At 40.9% G+C, this 25,900-nt stretch overlaps 1 protein-coding gene across 1 annotated transcript in view; it reads left to right on the forward strand.

The window, feature by feature from the left end:
* Positions 1-10,499, forward strand: part of LRRC66 (leucine rich repeat containing 66) — a gene marked incomplete at both ends in the record, with an annotated part of 32,724 nt that extends 22,225 nt beyond the window's left edge. The window contains 3 exons of the mRNA XM_080697247.1: positions 1,142-1,311; positions 7,211-7,400; positions 8,743-10,499. Coding sequence (XP_080553373.1) covers positions 1,142-1,311; positions 7,211-7,400; positions 8,743-10,499 — 2,117 coding nt within the window. The remainder of the gene's footprint in view (positions 1-1,141; positions 1,312-7,210; positions 7,401-8,742) is intronic.
* Positions 10,500-25,900: the final 15,401 nt, after the last annotated feature.

Here is a 25,900-nt window from a genome sequence, read left to right on the forward strand (position 1 = left end):
CATAATGCTTTGATTGATTTATGCCATAATGGTTGTACAACTAAAATGAACAGATGAAAACCTATAGGGTACAGCCATTTCAATTAAGTCATCACCTCTCTGCATTATCAGTCTTACAATAAGTACCTTGCAGGCAGTAGGCAGGGAATAAGCCCCTCTGGAATTGAACCAACTCAGTCCATTATGCTGTAGTTGGTTAAAGACAGCCTGCATGCCAGAAGAGCAGAAGAAATGTAAACATGCAGGCGCTTTCTTGCAAGACCCATCTGGGAAATCAAATTTGGGAGACTGCTGTGACTGGCACCTCGTTCTCAACCTTTATTTTCAGTGCCAAATGGACCTTATGGTGACTCCCTGGAATCAAGTGAAATACAAAGACAGAAACCAAAATTAAATTTGATTATGGTGCTAGAAAACAAAATCTAATACCTCTGAAAAAAAAATTTGTTACCATGGAAAAATACAAGAATACCTAAAAAAATAGCTATGATATCAACAGTTAGGTAGTTACAAAAATAATATGGCTATAAAATAGAATAAGAAAATCTTAAAACTGGAATAATGCATCCATGTAATAAAGCATCAAAATGACTTTCTCTGTTGCTATCGCAAGATTATTCCATTTTACCCACAGTTCAATTTAATAAATAGGTATTTATTCATCACCTCCTTTAATCAAATTTGGATTTTTATTGATGCTTTAAAAAAAAAGAAGCATATGTTCATGGAAAGAAAGCGTTTAAAAGTACATAAAATAAAAAGAAAGTTTCCTTCAATAACTTCTCCCCTCCCTCAGCCATCTTTCTCTAAAGTGGTGACTAATAGTTTCATTTGTCTGGTACCAGGCCTTGTATGTGTCTCCTTCTCAAAAACATTGGGTTTATTCTCTATACTGTTCTGCCACTTACCTTTTTTCTTCCTGCTTCATCAGTTCACACGTTGATCTATCCCATTCTCTTAGGTATTATTCATACTATTAATATAGCATACTTGAACACTTTCTCAATTGGGAACCATTAATGTTGTCTCGAATTTTTTGTCCCTACAAATACCACCAATTTAGGTTTTAATATTTTGCATTTCTTTCATTTTACTCAAGGTTCATTGTTTTACTTTTTAATTTTTCATTTCATTTTAACAGGACTGTGGAAACTGAAATCATTGCAGAGTTTGGATCTGTCGTTCAATGAGATATTGCAAATTGGGCTATCAGATTTTCGCAACTGCCTGCAACTAAAGAACCTCTATTTAAAGAGCAATAGGATATCCAAAATCCACCCAGAAGCCTTCAAGGACCTAAAAAATCTACAGGTTCTAAAATCATTTTTATCATATCTTGTATATAGAGACATATAGGAAATTACATTAAAAGATTGTTTTCATCGAAGAGTTTCTTCATTATCCAGTTTTACTGGCTATTAATCAAAACATGTAAGTCTATTTTTAGATCCCCTGAAAGAGCTGAAGCCTCTTTCTTGTCTCAAAAGTCAAAGACCACAATCATTGACATGAATTCTACCGAAAAATAATACTCAGCAGTAAGAACTGGCACATTATTTTTCTAAAACCAATTAAACCCAGCTCCAAGTTCCTACTTACCATTTGGCAAGAAGTCAAATCTGTTGTGAGGCTCCCTCCCTGAGCTAAGATCAGCCAAAGTCCCAGGAGTCTATGCAAATCAGAACACTTGGGAGCTCCCTCTGAACCAGCCTGGCCAGCACATAGTTGTCAGCAACTCAGGATTATTCAGTGCACTGAAAGCCAGTGACCCTGAGGCTTCTGTGCCAGAATTGGGCATGGGATAAAAAAAAATGAGGATAGGAGTGCATACTTGTTTAGCACTTACCACATGCCACATACTGTTCCAAACATATGGGGGGACATGTGTCACATTTGTGCACTAATCTCTCTGAAGTCCTGTCAGCAGTAGGAGTAAGGAACCCCAAGCCCTGCTCTAGGTTTGGCAGCCTCAGCCCCTTCTCTCCCAAGCACTTTCCTCCATGCCTTTCTGCTTCCAGGAGAAGGTGTGACATCTCCCCTCAGTGATCCTTTAGGAACACCAGAGGGGCCTCCAGTGTGGCACCCAGAAATGATTTGGAAGAATCTTCAGTAATGACCTCCACTGCCCACCCCTATTCTTTACATAGGCCAGTATCATCCACTAAAGGCATAATGTAAGCCAAACATGCACTTTTAAATGTCCTGGTAGTTAGATTTTAAAAGTAAAAATAACCAAGTAAAATTCACTTCACTGATACATGTTATTTAACCCAATATATGATCACTTCTACATGTAATCAATGTGAAATTATTAAGGAGATACTTTAGATTCCTTTTTTGTATTAAGTCTTTAACCTCAGCTGTGAACTTTACATCCTGATGCGGACCACCCACACTTTAATCTCATGATAGCCACATGAGGCTAATGGTTGTCATATTAGGCAACATTGACATAGACGACTGAAGTTTTCCCAACATGATGTGAAGTGTTGTTGAAGTGTAGCTGCAAAATAACTGTCAAGCTCCCGCCTTCCTATCAGAATGGCCCCCAGCCTTCCTCCATGGAAGGGAGAGGAGGGAGGCAGCTTAACAGGGGGAGACTCTGGAGTCGGCGGCACAGGGTTTGGCCTAGGCTCTACCACTTCCCAGCCACACCATCTTGGCAAATTATCAGATTTCTCTGTCTCCATGTTCTCTACTGTGAAATGGAGATGACTTAGCTCCTCTTTCTCAGACTTTAATGAGAACTAAATGTTCGAATGCATATAAAGTGCTTAGAACAGCATTTGGGATTCAGTGAACTCTTTATAAAATAAACTTTATGTAGAAATTTTTAAGTGGCTTCAGTGCCCTACTCTTTATTTTTATTTTATTTTATTGCGGTACTGAGGATTGAACCCAGGGGCATTCTACCTCCAAGCTATACCCCCAGCCCTATTTTTTATTCTTTATTTTGAAACAGTATCACACTAAGCTGTGGAGGGCCTTACTAAGTAGCTGAGGCTGGACACTAACCTGGGATCCTCCTGTCTCAACCTCCCTGGTACTGAGATTACAAGTATGTGCTACCACGCTCGGCTTTGCCCTACTCTGTGTGTGTGTGTGTGTGTGTGTGTGTGTGTGTGTGTGTGTTACTGGGGATGGAACCCTTCTACCTCCGGGCTACACTCCCAGACCTATTTTATATTTTTATTTGAAAACAGGGTTTCTTAAGCCAGCGAGGCTGGCTTTGGCTTCGAACCTGTGCGATTCTCCTGTCTCCGCCTCCCAAGCACGGGGATTACAAGCATGTGCCGCCATGCCCAGCTGCCCTACTCTTTTTCTTTTTTCATTTATTTATTTATTTATTTATTTATTTATTTGTGTGTGTGTGTGTGTGTGTGTGTGTGTGTGTGTGTCTGGGGATGGAACCCAGGGGCATTCAACCTGCCCTATTTTTTATTCTTTGTTTGGAAACCAGGTCTCACTGAGTTGCAGAGGGCCTCACTAAGTAGCTGAGGCTGTCCGCGAATGGTGATCCTCAGGTCTCAGCCTCCCAAATGCTGGGATTACAAGCGCACACCACCATGCCCGGCTCTCTTCCTAATATATAAAGATGATTATGCTCCTCACTGGTTAAAACCTCTCTGAGATTTCACATCCAGGGCCTGGCCCCTGCCTGCTCCTCCAGCCTCATTTGAGCCACTGTCCTCTTGCACACCACTCCCCTCCTGCTTCACCGCAGGCCTGCCGCACTGTGCATCCTTTGCCTGAAAGGGCTCACTCATAGTGATCTTCCAGCTTTCGTTGAATGTGACTTCTTCAAGGAGGCCTCCAGATTGTGTCAGTCCCCCTTTTTACACACTTCATAACAAACACTTTTTTTTCTCATTGCACTTATTCCAACAAAAACCATTTGTACTGAGTATGGTTAGTTGATAATTCCTATGTCCCCGACCCCATTAACATATGGCAAACTCTTTGAGGACGCACATCTTGTTTATTTTGTTTTCCAATGCTTAGCATAAGACATTTACAAATACTTGCTGAATAAATAAAGGAATGAATAGATAGATGGTAACTGTGGATAAGTGTATTAATTATCTTTGGCTGATTAACAAATCACTACATACTTAGAAGCTTAAAACCACATGCTTCTGTTATCTGCCCATTTCTGTGGGTCTGAGACCCAGGCATGGCTTATCTGGAGCCCATGCATCAGGGTCTCTCAAGAGGACTCTCACCCAAAACTCCAGGGGGGAAAGAACTCGCTCCCCGGATCCCATAGTTGTTTGAGGGACTCGGGACCTCACTGGGCTCTTGGACTCAGGATCTCACTGGCCTGTTGGACTCAGGGTTCAGCCATTTGCCACCTGTTGGCCAAAGCCTACCCTTGCCCTCAGCTCCCTGCCCTGCTCAATGCTCTCTCCACATGGTGCTTCACAGCATGACAGCTTGCCCCAGACCCAGTAACATGGAAAGCCTGCTAGCAAGAAAAGCATTGCCATTTTATGTAATGTAACCACTGAAGTGACATCCATTTGCATTTGCTACAGGTTATTGGCTCTACACAAACACAGGTCCTACCCATATTCCAGGGAGGAGATTACTCAAGGGCCTGGATACCAGGAAACAGAGTCATTAGGAACCATCTTAGAGTCTGTCTTCCTTGAAACTAATTATTAGAGAAGAAAGTCCACTGCATTTGGCAGTACTCCCCAACTCAACACAAACAATTTGTCAAATATCCTGGGAATCTCATTTGCACATTATATATTTATTATAAGCATATTTGTATATGTAATTTTCCTTATGCCTGTCTTACTTCCTATGCATTTTTATTGTACTTTATGAGTCTTTTGCACCTCACAGGTACTAGATGCCAAAGACAAATTAAAAATCAACTCGGAGAATGTTTTAAATACAGATGAAATTCTCAATCCACTGTAACTGCCAAAATTCATACAATTCCTTCTTCTCTATTACCCATTCTACATACTTGGCAATAACTCTAAAAACTGATTTTGAAACATGATGAACATACTGGCACCAGAAAGCTGAATATCACAATGGATGTTGTTTTTTTCCAGGAGATGAATTTAATACTTGCACTATTCTATGTGTTTTCCCATGCAGGAATCTTTTCAGAAGCTAGATTGATTTTTCAAAGTAAAAATTCATCACCATATGTAAATGTAATGAAATAAGTTTCCTTGACATTTCAAATTAGCATTTCTTTTCTTAATCTTGTCTCATTCTTCTTAGATGCAATGATTTGTGAAGCAATATTATCTGCTTCTCCCAGTCTTTCCATAACGTTCACCCCATTCAAATGCTGGTGGAAGGGTGTTTCTTTAGGCAAATTGGACTATTCTGTTTTCATCTTCTCTCAGAAATTATTCTTCCTGAATTATTTTATTCATTTTCTTTCTTTTCTCCAGTTCTGCTTTCAGTCCCATGATTTGTAATATAAGGTGAAAGGATAGAAAAAGCACATACTGAAAAGAAAATAGTTATCTGAAAACTGACAAAGTATCTCAGTCTGTCGATGAGGAGGGGAATAGATATAAGAAAGCTGTTGATCTGAGACAAGCCCCGGCCAAAGCCAAGTGGGTCTTTTTTTCCTCTTCTTCCTCAGTCTCCTACTTCCTATTTTTGGCAACTTTCCTTTAAAAGTCAAGACTGTTTGGCTACTCAACACAGAAAATGTTTACAAAGAATTTTGACTCTACACATAATGTTCTTGTTTGCAGCACTGTTTGATTGTTTGAATAAACTCTTCCTAGGAATTTACATAATCTCAGATGTAAATGCTGATTTCCCCCTGATGTTTATAAAAACAATTGGCCTTGATAATATTCAACCTTTCTAGTTCCCATCTGTGGTCCTCTTTTTCTAAAAAGCTTTACATTTTCTCTTTCATGGTTTTCTCTTTTCCTATAACCATTTGCCCCTCCCCAAACTTCATGCCTCCACCTGGGTCTCTTGCTCCAGGGCCCTCCACACAGCACCTCCTTCTCTCCATGTGGTGGTTCCCAGAGGGTGTGTTCTACAATGAAAGCACACAGCTGTGACGCCAGACCACATAGCACCTCTGCCACTTCATTTATTCTTTCTTTTTAAGAACCCCTGCTGTGTGTCAGGCTCCTGTGCTAAGGTCTATGCAGGATGTACTGTGTAGCTTGGCCCAATTTCTTCCTTTTTTAAAAAAGGGGAAAATGAGTAGATTGTTGGAAGGATTAGAGATAATCCTGGATATAATGCATCCAGCAGAGTGCCTGGCACAAAGCAATGCTCTGCAAACGGTAGCTGGACCTCTACCTAACTGTGCTTGCTCTCCTATAATGTAACACTGCCATATCTGGCTTCAATAGACCCTGCTCTGTGTCTAGAGCCACTGAATCCTTTTTGTTCCCCAGTTTCCCTGATATTTCTTATTAAACTAGACAAATTAGTCATCCCGCAGCTACTGACTATCCATGGAGGTTTAAAAACGACAACAACAACGAACACTACTATCATGGAGATAATATTTGATGCAAAATATCTCTGTCTTTTGAATTTCTGGTCAACCGCTGTTCTGTGTGTTTTCTGTACTTATCATCTAGCATCTTCTACTTTCAAAATCACAGTGTTTCTAGAAATTCTAAACAATATCCAGTCCTAGACCTTGACAGCATGAGAGTTGAAATTTTACTTACAGTATAAATTACACCTCATAGCCGGGCATGGTGGCTCATGTTTGTAATCCCCGCACTTGGGAGGCGGAGACAGGAGGATCGCACAGGTCCAAAGCCAGCCTCGCTGGCTTAAGAGACCCTGTTTCCAAATAAAAAATATACATAAAATAGATCTGGGAGTGTATCCTGGAGGTAGAAGGGTTTCCAGGAACCCCAGTACCACCAAAAATAAAAATAAATAAAAATAAATTACACCTCATAGGAAAGAAAAAAGAGAAAATGGGCGTCTACCATGAATACCATGCTTAGAGCTTTCAACACATTTAATCCTTACAACAACTCTGAGAGGCAGACTCACAGAAAGTAAACAATATATCAAGACTGAGAGCTTTTGGGGGCAGAGTAGAGATTTAAACCCAGTAGTCTCACTTTCAAACAAGTATTAAATTCATATGGCTTCCATAAAGATGTAAACAATATTATTTGTTAACTTATTTATCTCTAAATGTCTTTTTTCACAGGCTGTTCTAAATTGGTTTCTTCCCAAGCAGGTTGTAGACCTCAGCAGCAATGCACTGTCCACCATCTTACCAATGATGACCATTGCTCTACACTTTCCTCATCTGGAGACTGACCTTGCTGATAACCAATGGCAGTGCGATGGGAGCATGGCCGTCTTCCAACCTTTTATATCTGAATCCTGGAGGAAAAAGTGGAATGTAATTTGCAACAAGTCTGTGGGTAAGTCAGTAGGACCTCTTTTCTCTGAAATAGTTCTATTTGAACTGAAAAATGCATATAAAATTTTAGTCTCGCTTAAACAGTGACAGGTCCCTGAAAGCAAGAGTGCTGATCACCAGCATTAGTCAGCCTTGGACTGTCACTGAATACTCATTAGTGCCTTGCTGTTTTCGTCTATTCATGAATGATTTTTTCTATGTCAAAGAAACCTAGTTCAAATCACTCAGAATCAATTGGCTATAGTAAAAAAAAAAAAAAACACACACACACACACACTAAAAGGGAATTTTACCCTGAAGCTATAAAATGTCAAAATTTTATCCAAGTTTTCAATAATCCATTAAAGAAAGCACTTTTGACATTTGAAGCATGATTTTAAATGCCTGTTATCACTCTGAAAGTGTGATCCTGTACACATACAAAACAAACACACATATTGCAAAAGTATGTTTGGTTCTTACCCATCTCCCAAAGTGCTAAAATATGTTACTGGGGCAAGTAACAATATGTTACCTGAGCAAGTTTATTCCCACTATCAACTATTTTGGGGAGAAAACTAGAAAATAAGATTTTTCAAAAAATGAACTCTCTAAAGCACATGATGTACTTAAACAAACATATCAAAGTCAATCACTAAGCCAAGCATGGGAAGGAGGGAGTGAGAGGGAATGGGGTGGGAATTGGGTAAGGGCTAATTGGGTAATGTGTACATGTATGTCTCCACCATCTTTTATCCCATTAAGATATATGACTACAATGCACCAATAACAAAATTTTTTTAATGAACTCTAGACTCTGTTCTATTCAGGATTGCCATTAAAATAGAATCATGGCCATGCCTGCCAAGTTTAGAAGGAATCCACAAAGAATAGAGGGAGGTCTGAATGTTGTCCACCATATAAGTCTCACTCCTTTCTACAAACCACACTGAGTGTGGAGGACAGAAGACCAGGAGCTGGAGGAGAAAAGCACAGGTTTTTTTTTTTTTTCTAGTACTAGCACTAGGGAATGGTGAGAAAACAATACTGCCAACTTGGGAAGAGCCGAGACAGGTTTTTCTGGGGAACTGGCAAATTGATAGTTGAGGAAGGAAAGGTAACATAGCTGTCCCTCCAGGCAGGCAGGAAGCCTAAGAAACATAGAACCTCCTGGCCTTAGTAACAGATCTACATCTGACAGTCATGTGGCATCGGACAAGAATGAATGACTAAATAAAACCCATTTATCACCCTATGATATACGCTTAAAAACAGAAATAGAGAGGGGGCCTCACAGCTTGTGGAAAACCTGACGTCTTATTCCAACATTCACTCAGTGTGTGCTTTCTATCTCCCACTTACAGGGGACAAAAAGGCGTATTTGGAGATCCCTAAAAGCAGAATTTCTAGGGAGATTGACCTTCCTCACCTGAATCTGAATCAGAGGAACAGCAAAGTAGAAAGGGCCGGGGAAGAGATGCACACACGCCTCTCCCCTCTGGGGAAGGTGGCACCCATGGGCTCTGATCACAGAGAGATGCAGGAACAGCTGCCACCAAGGGTCAGAAACTCCCGGGATGTGCGAGCCGCCTACAGGAGGGAGGACGACTCTGAGGACCTGGCACTGGCCGTCTGCCTGTCGGTGTTCATCACCTTCCTCGTGGCTTTCTGCCTGGGGGCTCTCACAAGGCCTTATATGGATAGACTGTGGCAACAAAGAGGACAGAACAAAAGCTCTGGTTCAAATGTCTATTCCAACGAGGGCTTCTATGACGAAGTCGAAGGTGCGGGGAGAATACACGACCCCAGGACAGAGGTGCGTCAGCCTTTCCATCATCCGAACCTCTATGAGAACCAGGCCCCTTCCTTGGTGACAGAGCCAAGTTCACGTGCTGCTGTCATACCTGATAGATCTCTGGGAAGCAACAGAAGGGAGCCTGGCAGTGGGCAGAGCTCAGAACAAGGCAGGGACAATAGTGGGGCCAGAAGGAGAAATGAGAACGCACTTGTAAGTGGTGCTGTGGCCCATTTTGCTCCCTGCAGACCTCCAGATACTGGTTACAATGAAGTGATTTCAGCAGCACAGGACCACATCTATAGCAATTGTATTCTCAAGGAATTAAATTACGAAACAGTGGCTCAGGAATATTCTCCCAGAAAACGTTCAATGGGTATCTCTGCTGCAGTTGACACATTTCCAGCCATCTCTGGCTCAACCTATAGTCATGTGAATGAATTAGACCCATCATTATCACAAATGATGGCTTCTGAATCTAAAATGCTCACATATTCAAATGCACAGAGGATTACAGAGAGTAAGAAAATAGGGAGTCCTGAACAGTCACCTTTGGAAACTATGGGTTCGCAGGTGAAGTTTTCTAAGGCAATGCAAGTGGGCAATTTCACCAGCTTGCTGGGCACACAGCGGCCTCGGCTCCAGGAGGCCAACACCGAGGAAGAGCTTTCAGCCATCTACAGCGAGGTCCCCTGCAGTGGCCCTGAAGATGCAGACCTGCCAGCCTTTCTGCCAAAATGGAGCAGCAGCCTCCATGTCATGCCTACTAATGAGCCAGTGCAGAAAGATGCTGCTTCTGACACTCAGCCTGACGTGGACAGCGACTGCAATTCTGATGAGGGGTCCCTGTTCACCTTCAGCTCAGAAGGCTCAGAGGATGGAAGAAGTGTGAGTGAAGGGGAGGCGCATGGTGAGAATGGCAAGAACCCAGGGCTACACGAGGACAATGCGACATCAGTGCAGAGTCTTGAGGACCATGTCACCTTCCAAAAGACTCTGGAAAGATATGAAACTCAGGACAATCATTTTGGAAAACCTCTCATTCCTGGGCCAGACTCTGATTTGTACAAGACTCATCTGGAAAGTGCCTCTAACACCAATAAATCTGAGAACCCATTAACCCAGCCCAGATCACCAGGCAGTAGTCTTTCAAGTGAAGAGATGCCAGGCATGCTCCTTCATGATTATGGCACAGATCCTCAGTCCCAGGCAGTAGAGTGGCAGTACTCACTTAAAGACCTAGAATTTTTTAAGGTGAACAGTGTACCACAAACACCACATTCTGCTGAAGTTCCCTTAGATACAGAGGAGAATGCCTGGCATTAAAGAGACTTACAAATTTGTAAAGATCAATCTCTCATCAGGAAATAGCTTGAAAAGATACTGCTTTATGGTCATTGCAGAGTAAAACTCAAGACCTCAGTCCAAAATTCTTAATAGGATGATCAGAATTCCAGCCAGAGGGACACTGGTACAAGTGCAAGGTTCATACTTCCACTCAAAGACTACAACTTCAGAAAGGTCATGAGTGAAATGCAATTGTTACAGTCCTGTGGTGATGAACAGGCTCTTTCATGTGAAAGGAGAGGAGGGAATATGTTGAAGACAGTTCTAAGAATTAAGCACAATCATTACAAAAGTTTCCAAATAAACCCAGCGCACTAAGAACACAAGAGCACTTCAGTGATTGATAGAGACCAGAGTAGATATTCAAGGGAGAGTACACTGCAAGTAGAGAAAGACGATTCTACTGTTCATGCTCAGAATGCAGACCCAGAGCAATCTTAGACGAGTTGGCTGTCTGCTTGAGGAACAGCTTCAACTATGATAAAGATAAGGAAGTTCAACTTGGTCATCAAAGTGGATTCAAGTGACTTTTTTTAGTTTTTACTGAAGCACTTACATGAAAAGCTGAACAGATTTTAATGAATTCTCCACAAAGACTAGTATAAATTTTTTGGAGGTCGATCATGAAATTGCAAAATTGGAAGGGTTCAGAGCAATTCTAAATATTTTGTTATATTGAAAGAGGGACCATTTTCTAGAACAAAACTTAAAATAAATTTTCAAGAGAAGTGACACTTTCTATAAAAGAAAGAAGTTCCCTGGCATTATCCTTGAAGAGCCTTCCTTGGAGTGACTGTCCAGTCTGGTCTCTCATAAACCATTCTTCTATTTATCCTCCAACTTTTCTGACATTTTCTCATTTTTCCTTCCTGGCTCTTCTTTGCCAGCCCCCTTAAAGGCAGTATTCAGCACAAGTTTTCTTCAATCTTTCCTTAGGATCCCTTCACCAGCACTGAAGAATGGTGAGGAAGTAATACTGAAAACTCAAATAGGCAAAGAAAAGTTTTGCAGGGGCTGATGGAATGTTCTGGCAAATGTGGACCCCCCCCCCCAATTCTTTAACAACCAGCTTGATACAGATGATGCCAGACATTCATGACAAGGCCCAACCTCACTCCAAGCTCCCCACCACATCCTGAACCCCAGTTATCCAAACCACATAGCTTATGCTACCACCTGCTATCCATCATCTTTCTTCATAAACATCTCCAATATTTCTTGGCATCTACCCAATAAACCCAGTTACAACCTCCACCTCCATTCTGCTTGCTTCTCTTTCATCTCCTTCATCTAAGTAGCCTCTAAGCTCAGTGCAGTGTTTGTTCCTGGATGTCGAGAATATAGAAAGAAGGTTAAGCATGGCAATCTGGACGGGGGATAGGCAACTTATTTTAAGCCAGGGTTTTCAAGGAAGATGGAAGGTGATGGAGTTTAACAGAAGGGCCTTAAGAGTTCCCCAGCCTACATCATGGCATTGCTACAAATCCTATGATATCTAGCTCCTAAGTAGCTGTTATTTTGACACTCAATCCACAAATAAGGCTCTCCCCTTGTGTATCACCTAGATTATTGTGATCTTTAGTACTTCTCTTTGCCCTGTTTGCCCCAAATAATCTTATATCCAATTCATCACTCCACTGCTCAGAAACCTTTGATGAAGGTCATTGTCTATATAAACACCAAATCCCATAATCTAGACACACCCTACCTTTCCAATTCCACCCATGCCTTTATCGCCTCATCGTCCACTCTATTTTGGTTCATGTCACTTACATTGACTGTTGATTTATTACAGCAGACTTCTGAGGCCTTTAATGGGCCCCGATTAACTCATTTCCCCTTGCTCACAACCACTATTTTAATCTGCCACTGTCCTTGAACTTTTACTGAGAACATGTGGGCTGTCAGGAAGAAATTCCCTCATTCTCTTTCCCCATAGCTGTAAACATGTTTATGTCCATATCTACACTCATTTTTTTCTCTAATCTAAGAAGAAATCAGTATTCTGTGCTGATAAGCCCTCCAGTCTGCTCTTGCTGCAGTCCCAGGTATAGATCCACTTACTTATGTTCTCCATTCCTATACTTCTTAGCTTTCCATATCTAATGGATGCTTCTGATAGTCTATAAGCATAGTTTTTAACAGTAAAATTAAAGAAAACACCACCCAACAGCTCCCTCAAAATGCCATCTTCCTCCCTCTCTCATGGCTAGGCTACTCAAAGCAGTGGTCGAAGAACTCTCTGCTGACTTCTCAGCCTGCTGTGTTCAACTTCAGCTCATCCATCTTTTGTTTTTGCCTTCCTTACTGGTGCTGGGGATCCAACCAAGGTATTGTGCATGAAAGGCAGGCACTTTACCACCGAAATACATCCCAGCCCCTCATCCTTCTTTTAACCTATATCATTAAAGGTCACAATTAAACTTCCAATTGCCTCATTCAATGGACTCTTGGATCTTCAACAAAGAAAGCCTCTGCAGCACTTAACACTCCCACCTTAAACTCTTCGGATGAATTAGCTTCTCATTGCTGTGACGAAATACCTGAGATAAGTCAACTTAAAGGAGGAAAGGTTTATTTTGGCTTATAAGTTTTTGTTTGTTTGTTTGTTTTGTTTGTTGTTTTTTGGTGGTACTGGGGTGGAACCCAGAGGCTTTCTACCTCCAGGCTATACTCCCAGACCTATTTTTTTATACTTTATTTGGAAACAGGGTCTCACTAAGTTGCTGAGAGCCTCACTAAGTAGCTGAGGCTGGCTTCGAACCTGTGCGATCTTTCTGTCTCAGCCTCCCAAGCGTGGGGATTACAAGTGTACGCCACCACGCCCACTGGCTTATAGTTTTCAGTCCATGGTTGGTCCAGTCACTTTGAGGGTTAGGGCAAGATAGAACATCGTAGTGATGGGGGTAGAGGAGGAGGCTCCTCACCTTATGGCATCCAGGAAGCAAAGAAAACATTTACTTTCATAACAAAGCCCTTCCCTTGATTCATAAGTGGATTAAGACACTCATGAGGTCAGAGTTCTCATGAGTCAATCATCTACCAAATGCCCCATGACTGAACATTGGAAAACAATCCTTCAACACATGGGCTCAGGAGATATGTAAGATCCAACCCACAATACTTTTTCTGTGCTTTTGTGATATGACTCTGTAAAGGTGACCACCCCAGAAGCACAATGGCAAATACCAGGGAAAGGATCATTTGCAGAGATCTAGGCAGATTAAAGAAAACTAGTAAGGAGAGGTGAAGAACCAAAGTGCAAGAAGCAGGACAAAATCTGTACCACCCCCAGGCTTCAGAGACAAAGGACATTGTAGCTGCCCAGTTGTCCAACAGGAGCTGTGGTCTAATATAGCTACAAATGATCCAGAGTCTAGCAGGATCAAGCCAGGGGAAAAACTACCCCAGCTTCTCTCGATTCTTCCCCTCCAATCTCCTGACAGTGTCCCCCACCCCAGTGCCTGACCTCTGGAAGCCAGAAGGCAAAATAGCTGGTCAATATGATCTACAGTGGTCAGTGTTCCCAGCCTCAGAGCAGGATAAAGAGGGGTAAAAAGTGAATTTGTGAGAATACACACATGTACTTATTCCTAATTCTTCTTTTGTCATTCTTTCTCATGCTTTTTTTCTAGCTCTACGTCCCCCCCACCTCTCTCCCTCTCATGGTGTTGGTGTTGGTGGTGTAGGAACTGAACCCAGGGGAATTCTTCCTCTGACATCCCCAGCCCTATTTCATTTTTTATTTTTTTTTATTTTGAAACAGGGTCTCCCTAGGTTACCACATACTGTCCTCAAACCTGAAATGCTCTTGTCTCAGCCTCCCAAGTGTTATAGGCATGTGTCACCATACCCAGCTTTATGTTCACCTCTTAAGTATACATAATTTTTAGGGCTTGTACTTTGACCCTCCTATCTTCTCACTCACCTATCTTCCTTGTGAGAGTTATTCAACCCTATAGATTCAATCACCACCTAATTGTTTGTGTTTCCTGTTTTTGTAGCTTTAGTTTTGAAATATCTCCAGAAACTTAAAGCCACATCCCTATTAGATAATTGTCAGAGACATTTCAAGACAAGTGTATCCAAAATTATCTTCCCCCAATCCTCTCTACCCACCAAATCTGGTCCTCTGTGTTTCCATCTCACTATTCACTCAATTGCTCCATCCAGAAGTATAGGAGTCAAACTTTTGATATTTCTCTCATTTCCTGCATCCAATTCATTGGTCATTAGTTACAACCTATTCTAGCCCCTTAATATCTGTCAAATCGAATCCATCCTTTCTGTCCACACTGCCATTTACTCTGAGACTCCCACAAGAGCTATAAGAGCACACCGATTGCTTTCCATACTTTCTGTATTAGACAGGGTTCTCTGGAGAAACACAACTAGTAAGATACATAAATAAAAAAAATATTAGGAGGAATTAGCCCACACAATTATAGAGGCTGAGAAATCCCTTGATCTTCTGATTCCAAGACAAAAGTCTAGAAAAGTCCGTGGAGTGGTTCCAGTCCAAATCAGAAGACCTGGGAGCCAGGTGATGGTATAAGTCACAGTCTAAGTCTAGGGACTTAAAAACCAGGAGCACTGATGTCCAAGGGCACAGGAAGATGGAAGTTCCAGGTCAAGAAGAGAGAGGAAAATCTCTATTTCCTCTACCTTTTTCCAGGTCTTCAATGGATTGGATGATGCCCACCTCCATCGACAAGGGTAATCTTTACTAGGCCTGATGGTTCAAATGCTAATAGTTTCCAGATACACTCTCACAGACAAACCCAGAACTAATGTTTACAGCTATCTGGGTACCTCTCAGCCCAGGCAAAATGACATAAAAACTAACCAGCACCCTCCCCATCTCACATGCCTTCTACTACAGCCAGGGATGGTCGCTAAAATGCAGATATGATCATGTGGCTTCCTGATTAGAGTCTGTCATAGGCTATAGGTATTTCTGTTTCTCTAAAGTTCTACATAAATCTATCTCCAGCCTTTCACCCATGTCGCAGCTACGCCAAATGCTCTTTCCAACCCCAACCCTTCTTTAGCTGATCCTACTTATTGTACTTTCTGAGGAAAATCTTCTTGGATCCTCGACTAAATTAGGTGTTCCTAGTATAGATCTTCTCATCACACAATTTAATATCAGCTTTTTTCATTGCTATGACCAAAATACCTGACAAAAACAAGTTAGAAGATGAAAGGTTGATTTGGCTCATGGTTTCAGAGATTCAGTCCATAGTCAATTGGTTTCAAGGCAGAAATGTCATAGCAACAGGGTATGGCAGAGGACAGCTACTTAACTCATGGTCACTGAAAGCAGAGAGAGAAGAAGGGACATGTATAGTCCCTGAGGCTACACTTCCAGTAACCTACCTCCTTTAACCATGTGCCTACAGTTACCACTTTGTACATTCAAATTATAAGTCCTTCAGTGAATTCTCCACTGATGAGGTGATAGCCCTGGTCCAGTTATTTCACCTCTGACCATTTCTGCAGCCAGCACATGAACTTTTCTGGGGGACATTCCACAGCTGAACCATAAAGCATAGCATTCCCCTTCACATAGGATTGCCTATCACAAATAAAATTAAATAATTATCCATGATATCATTGGTTTAACTTCTGTGTATTAGCTTTTTGTTGCTGTGACAAATAACTGAGAAAGTCAACTTAGAAGTGGATTTATTTTGGCTCACAGTTTCAGAGGGTTCAGTCCACAGTCAGCTGGTTCCAAGGCAGAACGTAATGGTGGAATGTCATGGCAGAGAAAAACTGCTCAGCCTGTGACAGCCAGGAAGAAGAGCAAGAGGGGAAGGGGAGGAAGAGGAGGGGTCAGGAATAAGAAATACCCTGCCAAAGCACATCCCCAGTGACCTACGTCCCCATGGTTTCCTCCACTTCTGGTAGTCCATTCAACTGCCAATGCTTTAATCCACTGATAATGTCAGTGTTCCTATGACCCAGTTACTTCCCTGAATCCCCACCTCTGAACATTGCTGCACTGGGGACCAAGTGTCCAACGCATGGGGCATAGAAGGACACCTCATATCCAAACCATAACAGTCTGTCTGCCCTTTTACACTGAAAGCTCGAGAACAATAGCAAAAATATGTGTCTTTCTTTCTGAGGCCTGGCATTTAGTAGGTTCTCAACATATGTATTTATTGAACAAATAAGGAAAGAGCAAACTCCTTCACACACAACAAGGACACCCATAGTCTGCCCCTGCTTACCATTGGCTCACACTTCTTTGTGCCCTGCCTCATTCTTGACATTCAAATTTGAAGCCTGCCCTACCGGACTGCTAATAGTTACAGACACACCAGCTTACATCCTTCCTCTGAAGCCCGCCATACCAAACTGCTCACAGAACACACCAGTTTGTGTCCTTCCTCTGTGTCTTTGTCCTATGCTGCCTGATTTGGGTTGTGCGTCTGGCATCTCCACCGAGCCCTGGAAAGTATCTACTCTCCATTCAAGGCTCTGTTTAAGGATCACCTCCACCTGAAGCCTTCTCACCTCCTTCCACTCAAGTAGAATTGGCCACTTCTTTCCTCTCCAATGAACCCTCTGTGTACTGGCAAGAGAAACAAGGCTTCACATGGCTTGACTGAGTCTACAAGACTCCTCTGTTGGCAAGCTTTCAACTGATGGGTGACATTCAGTTCCAGCGTGGAGTCCATGAAGATAAAAGTCAACACAGAGCTGGCATTATTTCATAAAGAAAAAGTACTATTTCAGAATCACAGAGCACAGAGAAAAAATATATTTATATATTCAGCTTTGACTATTTTTATTTGTTCACTTGTTTGCTTTTGTTCAGACTTCCAAAAAAAGCTTCCCATATTGTGATATAAACATTACAAGTATTGCAGCTCTAGTTCTTAGCAAACCTCTTGGTTTTTTGTTTTTGTTTTTGTTTTTGTTTGCAAAAAACACATTTCAACCCCCCCCCCTTTAACTCTCTGCTGTCAGCTTAGCTAAAGTTGCTTGGTGTGAGTGAGATTCCAGGCCTGCTCCTTCCAAGCTTTCAAGACATTGCACCTCTGGGATCTGGTCCTGTCAGATGGTAGATAGAGAAGCAGGTGAGTTGTATTGGGAGGGACCTGAAACACCAAAGAAAAATAGTGAAGAAGGCCCTTTTGAACAGAAATTGCTGCAGTTAGTGAAGTGCAGGGATAGCAGAAGCCTGAGACCTCCTTCTGGTGGAAAAGTCTCCAAAAGAATGAAGACATCACAAACACACTAATATGTGGTTCAGAAAAAACAATGGACCACCTCAAATAAATGTGCACGAGGAAGGAGGCATCCAGAAGTGAAATAAGGCTTCCCACGTGGAGAGCCCCACGCTATTTTCACTCCAGAAAGTGGCCCATTCCAGACTTGTTTCTCTGGAACTTAAACCCCCTTTCTTTTATCATGGCCTTCTTTTACAATCTGCCCCCACACCCCTAAATAAACTTCTTATATTCCTCCATTTGTGTTTTTTGTTTCAATTTTTCCTCTCAGGGAACCAAAAACCCAAGTGAAATTATTACCTAGTAAGACTCCCAAATTGCTATAAACTGTAGCTACCCAAGTTCTATAGAATCCTTTTTCTCCAGTTTTCCCCTCTGATAACTTATCTTAATGTGTCTCTAGTTCTGTTATTACATAAACGACCTTAAAACTTGTCTTACTTTCTGTTCAGATAAACTTTTTGCATTTCTGTAGGAGAGTAACTCAAACAAATTTTCATTAGCCTAGTGATTCCACATTAGCACATTTTACTTTAAGAAAAAATATTTCTATAATCTCAGGTATAATTTGCTGTGTGTGTGTGTGTGTGTGTGTGTGTGTGTGTGTGTGCATCTGTGTATGTATGTGTGTGTGTGGCTTTTCACGACTCAACATAAGTTTAATTAACCATAATTTTTTGTTTTATTTTTGGATGCTTCAATTATCACTACCAGACCAATAGGATTCTCCCTTTAAGTTGGTTTCTGTGTCTTTTTCCAGAATTTCTAAAGCATCATTGCTTTTTGGCAGTAAGTGTTGCAAGGCAGTCCAGAATATTACTCCAAGGGTGGAAACTATCTTGTATCCAAGAAGCCCTTCTTTCTTTTAGTGAAAATTAATAGTTCAGATTTTTCTGCTAGAACGTTATCTTGATCACCATTCTCCCTGATGTAATACAAAAGTCAGACCACACAGCTTAGAAAAAGGAAAATTTATTTGCTTACAGTTTTTGAAGATTTAGGATTCAGTCCATGTGAGTCCAGGGTCTGTGGATCTCAGAGCATGGCAACAGAAAACAGAGAGAAGGAAAGAGCAAGACTTTGCTCTCACATCATGGCCACAGCACGAGGCAGCAAGCAAGGGTGTTCAAAGACAAAAACAGTCCTGAAGGCCACACCCACAGGGACAACCTTCTCTAAACACACCCCACCAGCCCTGGTTACCACCCAGTAAATCCATCACATGAATATCCACTGGTGAGGTTACAACCCTTGTTAATGACATGAACTCTGAACATTAATACATGAGCTCTTCAGATGACTTTTTTTTTTTTTTTAGTGGTAATGGGGATGGAACTCTTCTACCTCCAGGCTACACTCCCAGACCTATTTTATATTTTATTTGGAAACAGGGTCTCTTAAGCCAGCAAGGCTGGCTTCGAACCTGCATGATTCTCCTGTCTCTGCCTCCCAAGCGCGGGGATTACAAGCGTGCGCCACCACACCCGGCTTCAGGGGACATTCTATATCTAACCCTAACATGTAAAATTTGCATTACTGAAAAGCCTCATGTTCTACAACTCACACTCAAAAGCCAAAGGAACTCATTGGGCAAATAAAGTTGGGAGACCACTGCAAAGGTAGGCAATCTTGTAACCAGGGCACTAAGAAAAAGTCATTGATATCTTAGAAGATAGGCTGCAATTATAGAGATTAAAACTTCACATGAACCAGTTAGGTATGGTGGCAGATACCTGTAATACCAGCTACTAAAGAAGGTGAGGTAGGAGGATCAAAAGTTGAAGGCCAGCCTGGGCTATTTTGTTGCAGACTAATCTCAGTCGGGTCGTTATTGTCCGCTCCCGGTAAAATCCTCAGAAAGATGGGGCAAAAGGCAGGTGGAGTTCTGCAGAATCTTATCTGCAGCGATTCTTTCCCTTTAGGGACTAAATTTTCTTTAGGTCCCTAAATGACGACGCTTTTGGAAAGAATCTGACATGGACAAAGGCTTCTTGAGCCAATGACACTTTATTACAAAGACCCCAAGAAATTTATACCCTTCCCCAGTAAAGTTAAGAGAAAAGGGGGGATGGGTATCTCTCAGCTGGCTGTTGGCCTTCGAAAGACCAACTTTTGTTTCTCTCCAAGGTCTTGCAGATAAGCAGTTCCAGGTGGCAGTCTCCCAGAACAAACAGGCATAGTCAAGGCTTGGGAGCTTCTCAGGGAATCTTCTTTAACTTTTCCTGGAACTTTCCATCTTTTGGGCTCAGTTCATATAGCAAGTGTGGGGAGATGTGGTGATTCAGGTGGATGTGATAGAGTTTCTTCAGGTGTTGGCATCTTATCTTCTAAATCTGAAAGCTTAAGCATACTCACAACACACTTTGGCAGACAAAATATCACAAACAACACCACAAGTTTCTTAGTTTTAATTGTCAGATGTATTTCCTTAACTGCTAAGCACTCTTCTTTAGACAACAAGCCTATTAAAAGCCTACTCATCTTTAATAATCCACTTCCCTGTCACAAACTCTCTGCAGCCTGCTTCTAACTTTCTAATTCCTTCCTTTCCCAGTTGGGACTTTCTTATGATAAGCTCTTCTTCATGCAAAAATGCTTTTCTTACTCTTACGGTATTTCCTTTCCTTCATACATATATATTTAGAATGTCTGTCCTTTATTTAGTCATATTCATTTCTAACTATGCGGTCAGTCAACAGTCTTTTTCTTTGGGTCTATTGTATTTGGGCAGCTAAGTTGTTTATCAACTAAATTGCTTTAAGGTCACACACAAGGTTTTTCTCTGTCTCTAGGCAGGATTTCAAGGGTAAACGATTACTTTGAACTGAGCTACTTTGCCGGAGTTAATGGATAGTGATGAAGGTCGGAGGCCATTTGTGATTGCTGCAGCTGGGGTGCTTATCATAGTACCTGAATTCTGGCCAGTCTTTTCATTACTATTGAGCAGAGCCAAGGACGTTTAGACAAATTATTAGAAAGTTTTATTTCCACAGACTCAATTTCATTCATAGTTCTAATTTCACATCACTGGAGCAATTCGTATAGGGAGTTAAAAGAATACTAGAAGAATAATAGTTATGCAAGAATATCTAGAAGTGGAAAGATGCTTTTGACCAGCGAGCACACCTTCTCTCAGGGCTTATTTCTCACTTTGAGATTTTGCCTATTAACTGCGAAAATGCAGATGCCGAGAGAGCGTGGCTTTTGCTGGTATCTGCACTATTTAGTGAGACTAAATAAAAAAAATAAAAATAGGCTGGTAATGGAGCTTAGGAGCTCACTTGCCTGGCATGGCGAAAGCCCTGGGTTTAATTCCTAGTACCAGAAAAAAAAAATTCTCATAAACCACCAAGTAAAAGTTCTGGCCACAGTATTCTTAGGGAGCTGTGGGGTCTGAGACAGTAGACACTAGAGGAGCTTGGAGCTGAGGCTCCCCAGGCACAGGCCCGAAAAGTGAAAGAGGTTAGGACAGACCTCTATCAGGAGCCTTGTGTGGGTGTTTGTTTTTAATTTTATTAAACTATGACTAATGGAATCTTGCCCCAAAGAGTAGCTGCTGAGTTGTGAGATTTTTTTCTTTCTTTCTCAAGGTCATTACTTTGTTCCTGCTTTCCTAGATTCTCTTACCTCAGAGAAATCTGATAGGATCCAACTGTACTTCTAAGTTAGATTGATATTATTTTTATACTCACTATGGCCAAATTAATATCATAGAAGCATGCTTTATGGAAACATCAACTTCTTCCCTCTTTGTGCATGTGAGGCACCCTAGGAGGTAGAGATTGTTTTTCCACTTTAAAATTGAGCTGGCCTGTGCCTGCTTTGGCCAATATAGAACAGTAGATGCTCACGCTGTATGAAGTCAGCCATCTTGTAAGAAGTCCAGTTACACTAAAACCATAATACTCTAAGAAAGAAAAGCCATCCATGTGGAGAAGCCACATGGAGGGAGAGTTGCCCAACCGGCTCCCAATTATTGCAGACATCCTATCCTGGATGCCACACATCTGAATAAAAATGATGATTTCAGGCATAGCCCCTGCCTGGTTACAACCCTATAAGATCTGAAACAAGAGCAATTCAATCAAACCCAACCTCAATATCTGTGGAAATAATTATAGTCTAAAGTCTTTAAGTTTAAGTATGATTTGTTAACACACAGTTAACCAGAAAATAGAGATGTATACTGTATTAAAGTATAAATTAGGCATTATTATGGATACATAGAGAATGCCCCTGAAGGAATCATGTATTAATGCTCAAAGTTGATGTAATTTAGTCATGAGGGTTGCAATCTCATCAGTGGATAAATCCATTGAATTAGATCTAGTGGGTGGTAACCTAGGCAGGTGGGGTGTGCCTAGAGAAGGTGGGTCCCTGAGGGTATGGCCCTAGGACCTGTACTTGTGTCTTTGAATTCCCTTGTTTGCATGCTCTCTCTTGCTCAAAGCCTCTAGGATGTGAGCCTCTCTGCTCACTTCCTCTCTCTGCTCACTGCTACCATGCTCTTAGCTCTGAAGACCTGGCCTAACATGGACTAAACTCCATGATCTTCACAAAGCTGTGAGTAAACAAACCTTCCTTCCTCTAAGTTTTGTGGTCAGTTGTCTTGGATTATATCAGTGAGAATGTTGGTCAAGAAAGACATGGAAATGCGTAATAGATTATTTGTCTTGAGTGTCTAGTGGGGGTAATTGCTGCTGGACTACTTAAGGGGTCCAGCTGGAAAAGATCTCCTTTGTACTCATAAGTCCATATTAATAGTTATTAAGGTTAGTTTTAGATTTTCTCTATAATCAATCTACTAAAAAATTTAATTCCTATTTTAAATTTTAATTTGAATTCCCTTTCTTTCATAATTTTCCAAGCCATAGAATTACTTATAATTTGAGGATGATATCTTCAACAAATGATATTGGGAAAACTGGATAGACACATGTAGAAAAATGACATTGGGCCCTTATCTCACCCCATATACAAAAATCAACCTAGAATTAAAGGCTTCAATGTAAGACTTGAAGTGATAAAACTTCTAAAAGAAAACAGAAAAAAAATCATGATACTGGTCTGTGCAATGATTTCCTGGATATGTTCCCAAAGTACAGGCAACAAAAGCAAAAATAGAAAAATGGGACAACTTTAAACTTCTACATAGGATAGGAAATAGCTATCAGAATACAGAGAGAACCCAAGAATTGGAAGAAAATATTTACAAACTATAATCTTTTAAGGGAATAGTAAAATAATACAAAGAACTCAATAGAATAAAAAATTCAGTTTGAAAACGGACAAAGGAAGGCAATATACAATAGGCCCACAGCAACCTCATATTAGACAGGGAAAAACTTGAGAATTCCCCCTAAAAACAGGAACAAGACAAGAATGTCCATTATCACCACTTATTTTCAATATAATACTTAAGACTCTAGTCAAAGCAATAAGGTGAGAGAAGGAAATGAAAGAAGTAAAAATAGAAAAAGAAGAATTGAAACTATCCCTATTTGCAGATGACATGATACTAAGAAGACTCAACAAACTCAACCAAAATGCTTTTAGAACTGATCAACCAATTCAGCAAAATATCAATTTTTAAAAATCAGAAGCTTTCCTGTATGCCAACCATAAAACTAAAGAAAAAGAAATCCAGAAAACACTTCCACTTATGATATCCCACAAAAATTAAATACTTAGAAATAAATGTAACCAAGGAGGTAAAAAAACCTCTACAAAATAATGATAAAATATTGAAAAAAGAAATCGAAGAAGATGAAAAGATCTTGCGTGTTTTTGGATAGGCAGAATAAATATCATCAGAATGGCCATTCTTCCCAAAGTGATCTACAGATTCAATGAATACCCATTAAATTACCAAAGTCATTCTTCACAGACATAGAAAAATTAGTCCTTAAATTCATTTGGAATAACAAATAATGAGAGAGAGAGAGAGAGAGAGAGAGAGAGAGAGAGAGATAGCCAAAGTAGTTCTCAGCAACAAGAACCATGCAGGAGGCATCACAGTACCTGACTTCAAACTATACTACAAAGCCATAGTAATAAAAATAGCATGTTATTGGCACAAAGCAGTCACATAGACCAACGGAGCAGAATATAAGACTCAGAAACAAATTAATTTACTTAAAGCCAATTGATTTTTAACAAAAGAGTAAAAAAAATACTGAAAAAAGCCTCTTACAAAACTGGTTAACCATATGCAGAAAAAGGGAAATAAACCCCACTTTCTCACCCTGCACACAAATCAATTCAAGATAAATCAAAGACTTGGAAATTAGACCAGAGATCTTGCATTTTCTTGAAAAGTGTATATGTACAACACTTCAAAACATAGGCACAGGTAAAAACTTTATCAACAAGACTCCAAAGGCACAAGAAATATGTGGGATTGCATTAACCAGAAGAACTTCTGTGCAGCAAAAAATAAAAAAATAAAATAAAAACTATCAAGAACCTCAACAGAGAGTCAACAGAATGGGAGAAAATTTTTGCCAACTACTCCTCTAATAGAGGACTAATATCCAGAATATATAGAGAACTCAAGAAACTCACCACTAAGAAAACAAATAATCCAATCAAAAATGGGCAAGTGAACTAAATAAATATTTCACAAAAGAGGAAATTCACATGGCCAATAAATGTATGAAAAAATGTTTAACATCATTAGCAATGAGAGAGATGCAAATAAAAACTACCCTGAGATTTCACCTAACTTTGATTAGAATAGCAATCTTAAAAACACAAACAACAACAAATGCTGGCAAGTGCGTAGGGAAGTGGGAACTCTCGTACACTGTTGGTCGGATTGCAAATTAGTGCTACCACTTTGGAAAAGAGTATGTAGGATCCTCAGAAGAATGTGAATGAACCTACCATATGATCCAGCGATACCACTTCTGGGTATCTATTCAAAAGAATGGAAACCAAACTATCAAACTAATGCATGCATACCTATGTTCATAGACCCACAATTCACAATTGCCAAACTATGGAACCAGCCAAAATGTCCATTAGCAGACGAATGGATTACAAAACTATGGGATATATACTCAATGGAATTTTACTCAGCCATAAAGAGGAACAAAATTATGTCATTTGCAGGGAAATGGATGAAAATGGAGAACATTATGCTAAGTGAGATTATTCAGTCACAAATAGTAAAAAATTGGATGCTCTCCCTAATAAGCAGAAGCTAGGGAGAAAATGGCTCATAGGAAGAACTCCAGACAAAGAAGGAAAAACCATAGCTGAGCAAATAAGGAGGCCTAACTGGGGATGATGGGGAAGGGGGGAAGGGGGGAATTCCCTACAGGATGTACATTTATAAACATATCAAAGTCAATCAGTAGGCCAAACATGAGAAGGAGGGAAGGGGGAGGAAATGGGGTGGGAATTGGGGAAGGGCAAAACGAGTGATGTGTGCATGTATGCCTCTACAATCTTGTACCCCATTAAAATGTATGAGTATAAAACACCAATAAAAATTAAAAAGAAAAAGAAAAAAGGCAAAAGAAAGAAAAGTGTTAGGTAGGCACAGTAAAGAGGCAAGAGAGACCAGGGAGTGTGGTGCCAGTTTTATTGTGGTCCTCTTGGGGTTAGGGGCTGGACTGCTCCTGGAGACCTACAAGCCGCTCCGAGGCTGGAGAGGAAATGCCTCTTTTCTTAAGGTTTATATTTTGGGGGTGGGACTCTGTGAGGAAATGCCGCCCCTTTCACGATATCGCCTAACAGAGTCTCCTCCTCCTTCTCTAGGGTTTCGCCCCTGCAGGAAGTGGGGACCAAACTTGTCATCCCAGCCTTTTGGTGATAATGGGCAGAGATTCGAATCTTAAACTACTTCCTGCTGTCAAGGGGCACCATAAGGGGGCCCCTTGGCCAGGAGAGGTCGGGTCTTCCAGAAGTGGGCAGGTGGAAGTATGGCTGCAGCATGAGTCGAAGGTTACCCTGGACAGCTTGGTGATGTGTGCTCGAAGAGACTTTAGCAGATGAGGAGTTATAGCAGTATAGCATCCGAAGAGGGAGAGCACTGTAGTATGTAAACAAGTTGACCTGATAAAATAAAAAACATCAAAGAGAATTATGCCAAGAAAAATGAAGCTTAGTAGGCCCCAACACTATGCAAAA

The sequence above is a fragment of the Muscardinus avellanarius genome, assembly GCF_963383645.1.
Source record: "Muscardinus avellanarius genome assembly, chromosome: 6".
Taxonomy (NCBI): domain Eukaryota; kingdom Metazoa; phylum Chordata; class Mammalia; order Rodentia; family Gliridae; genus Muscardinus; species Muscardinus avellanarius.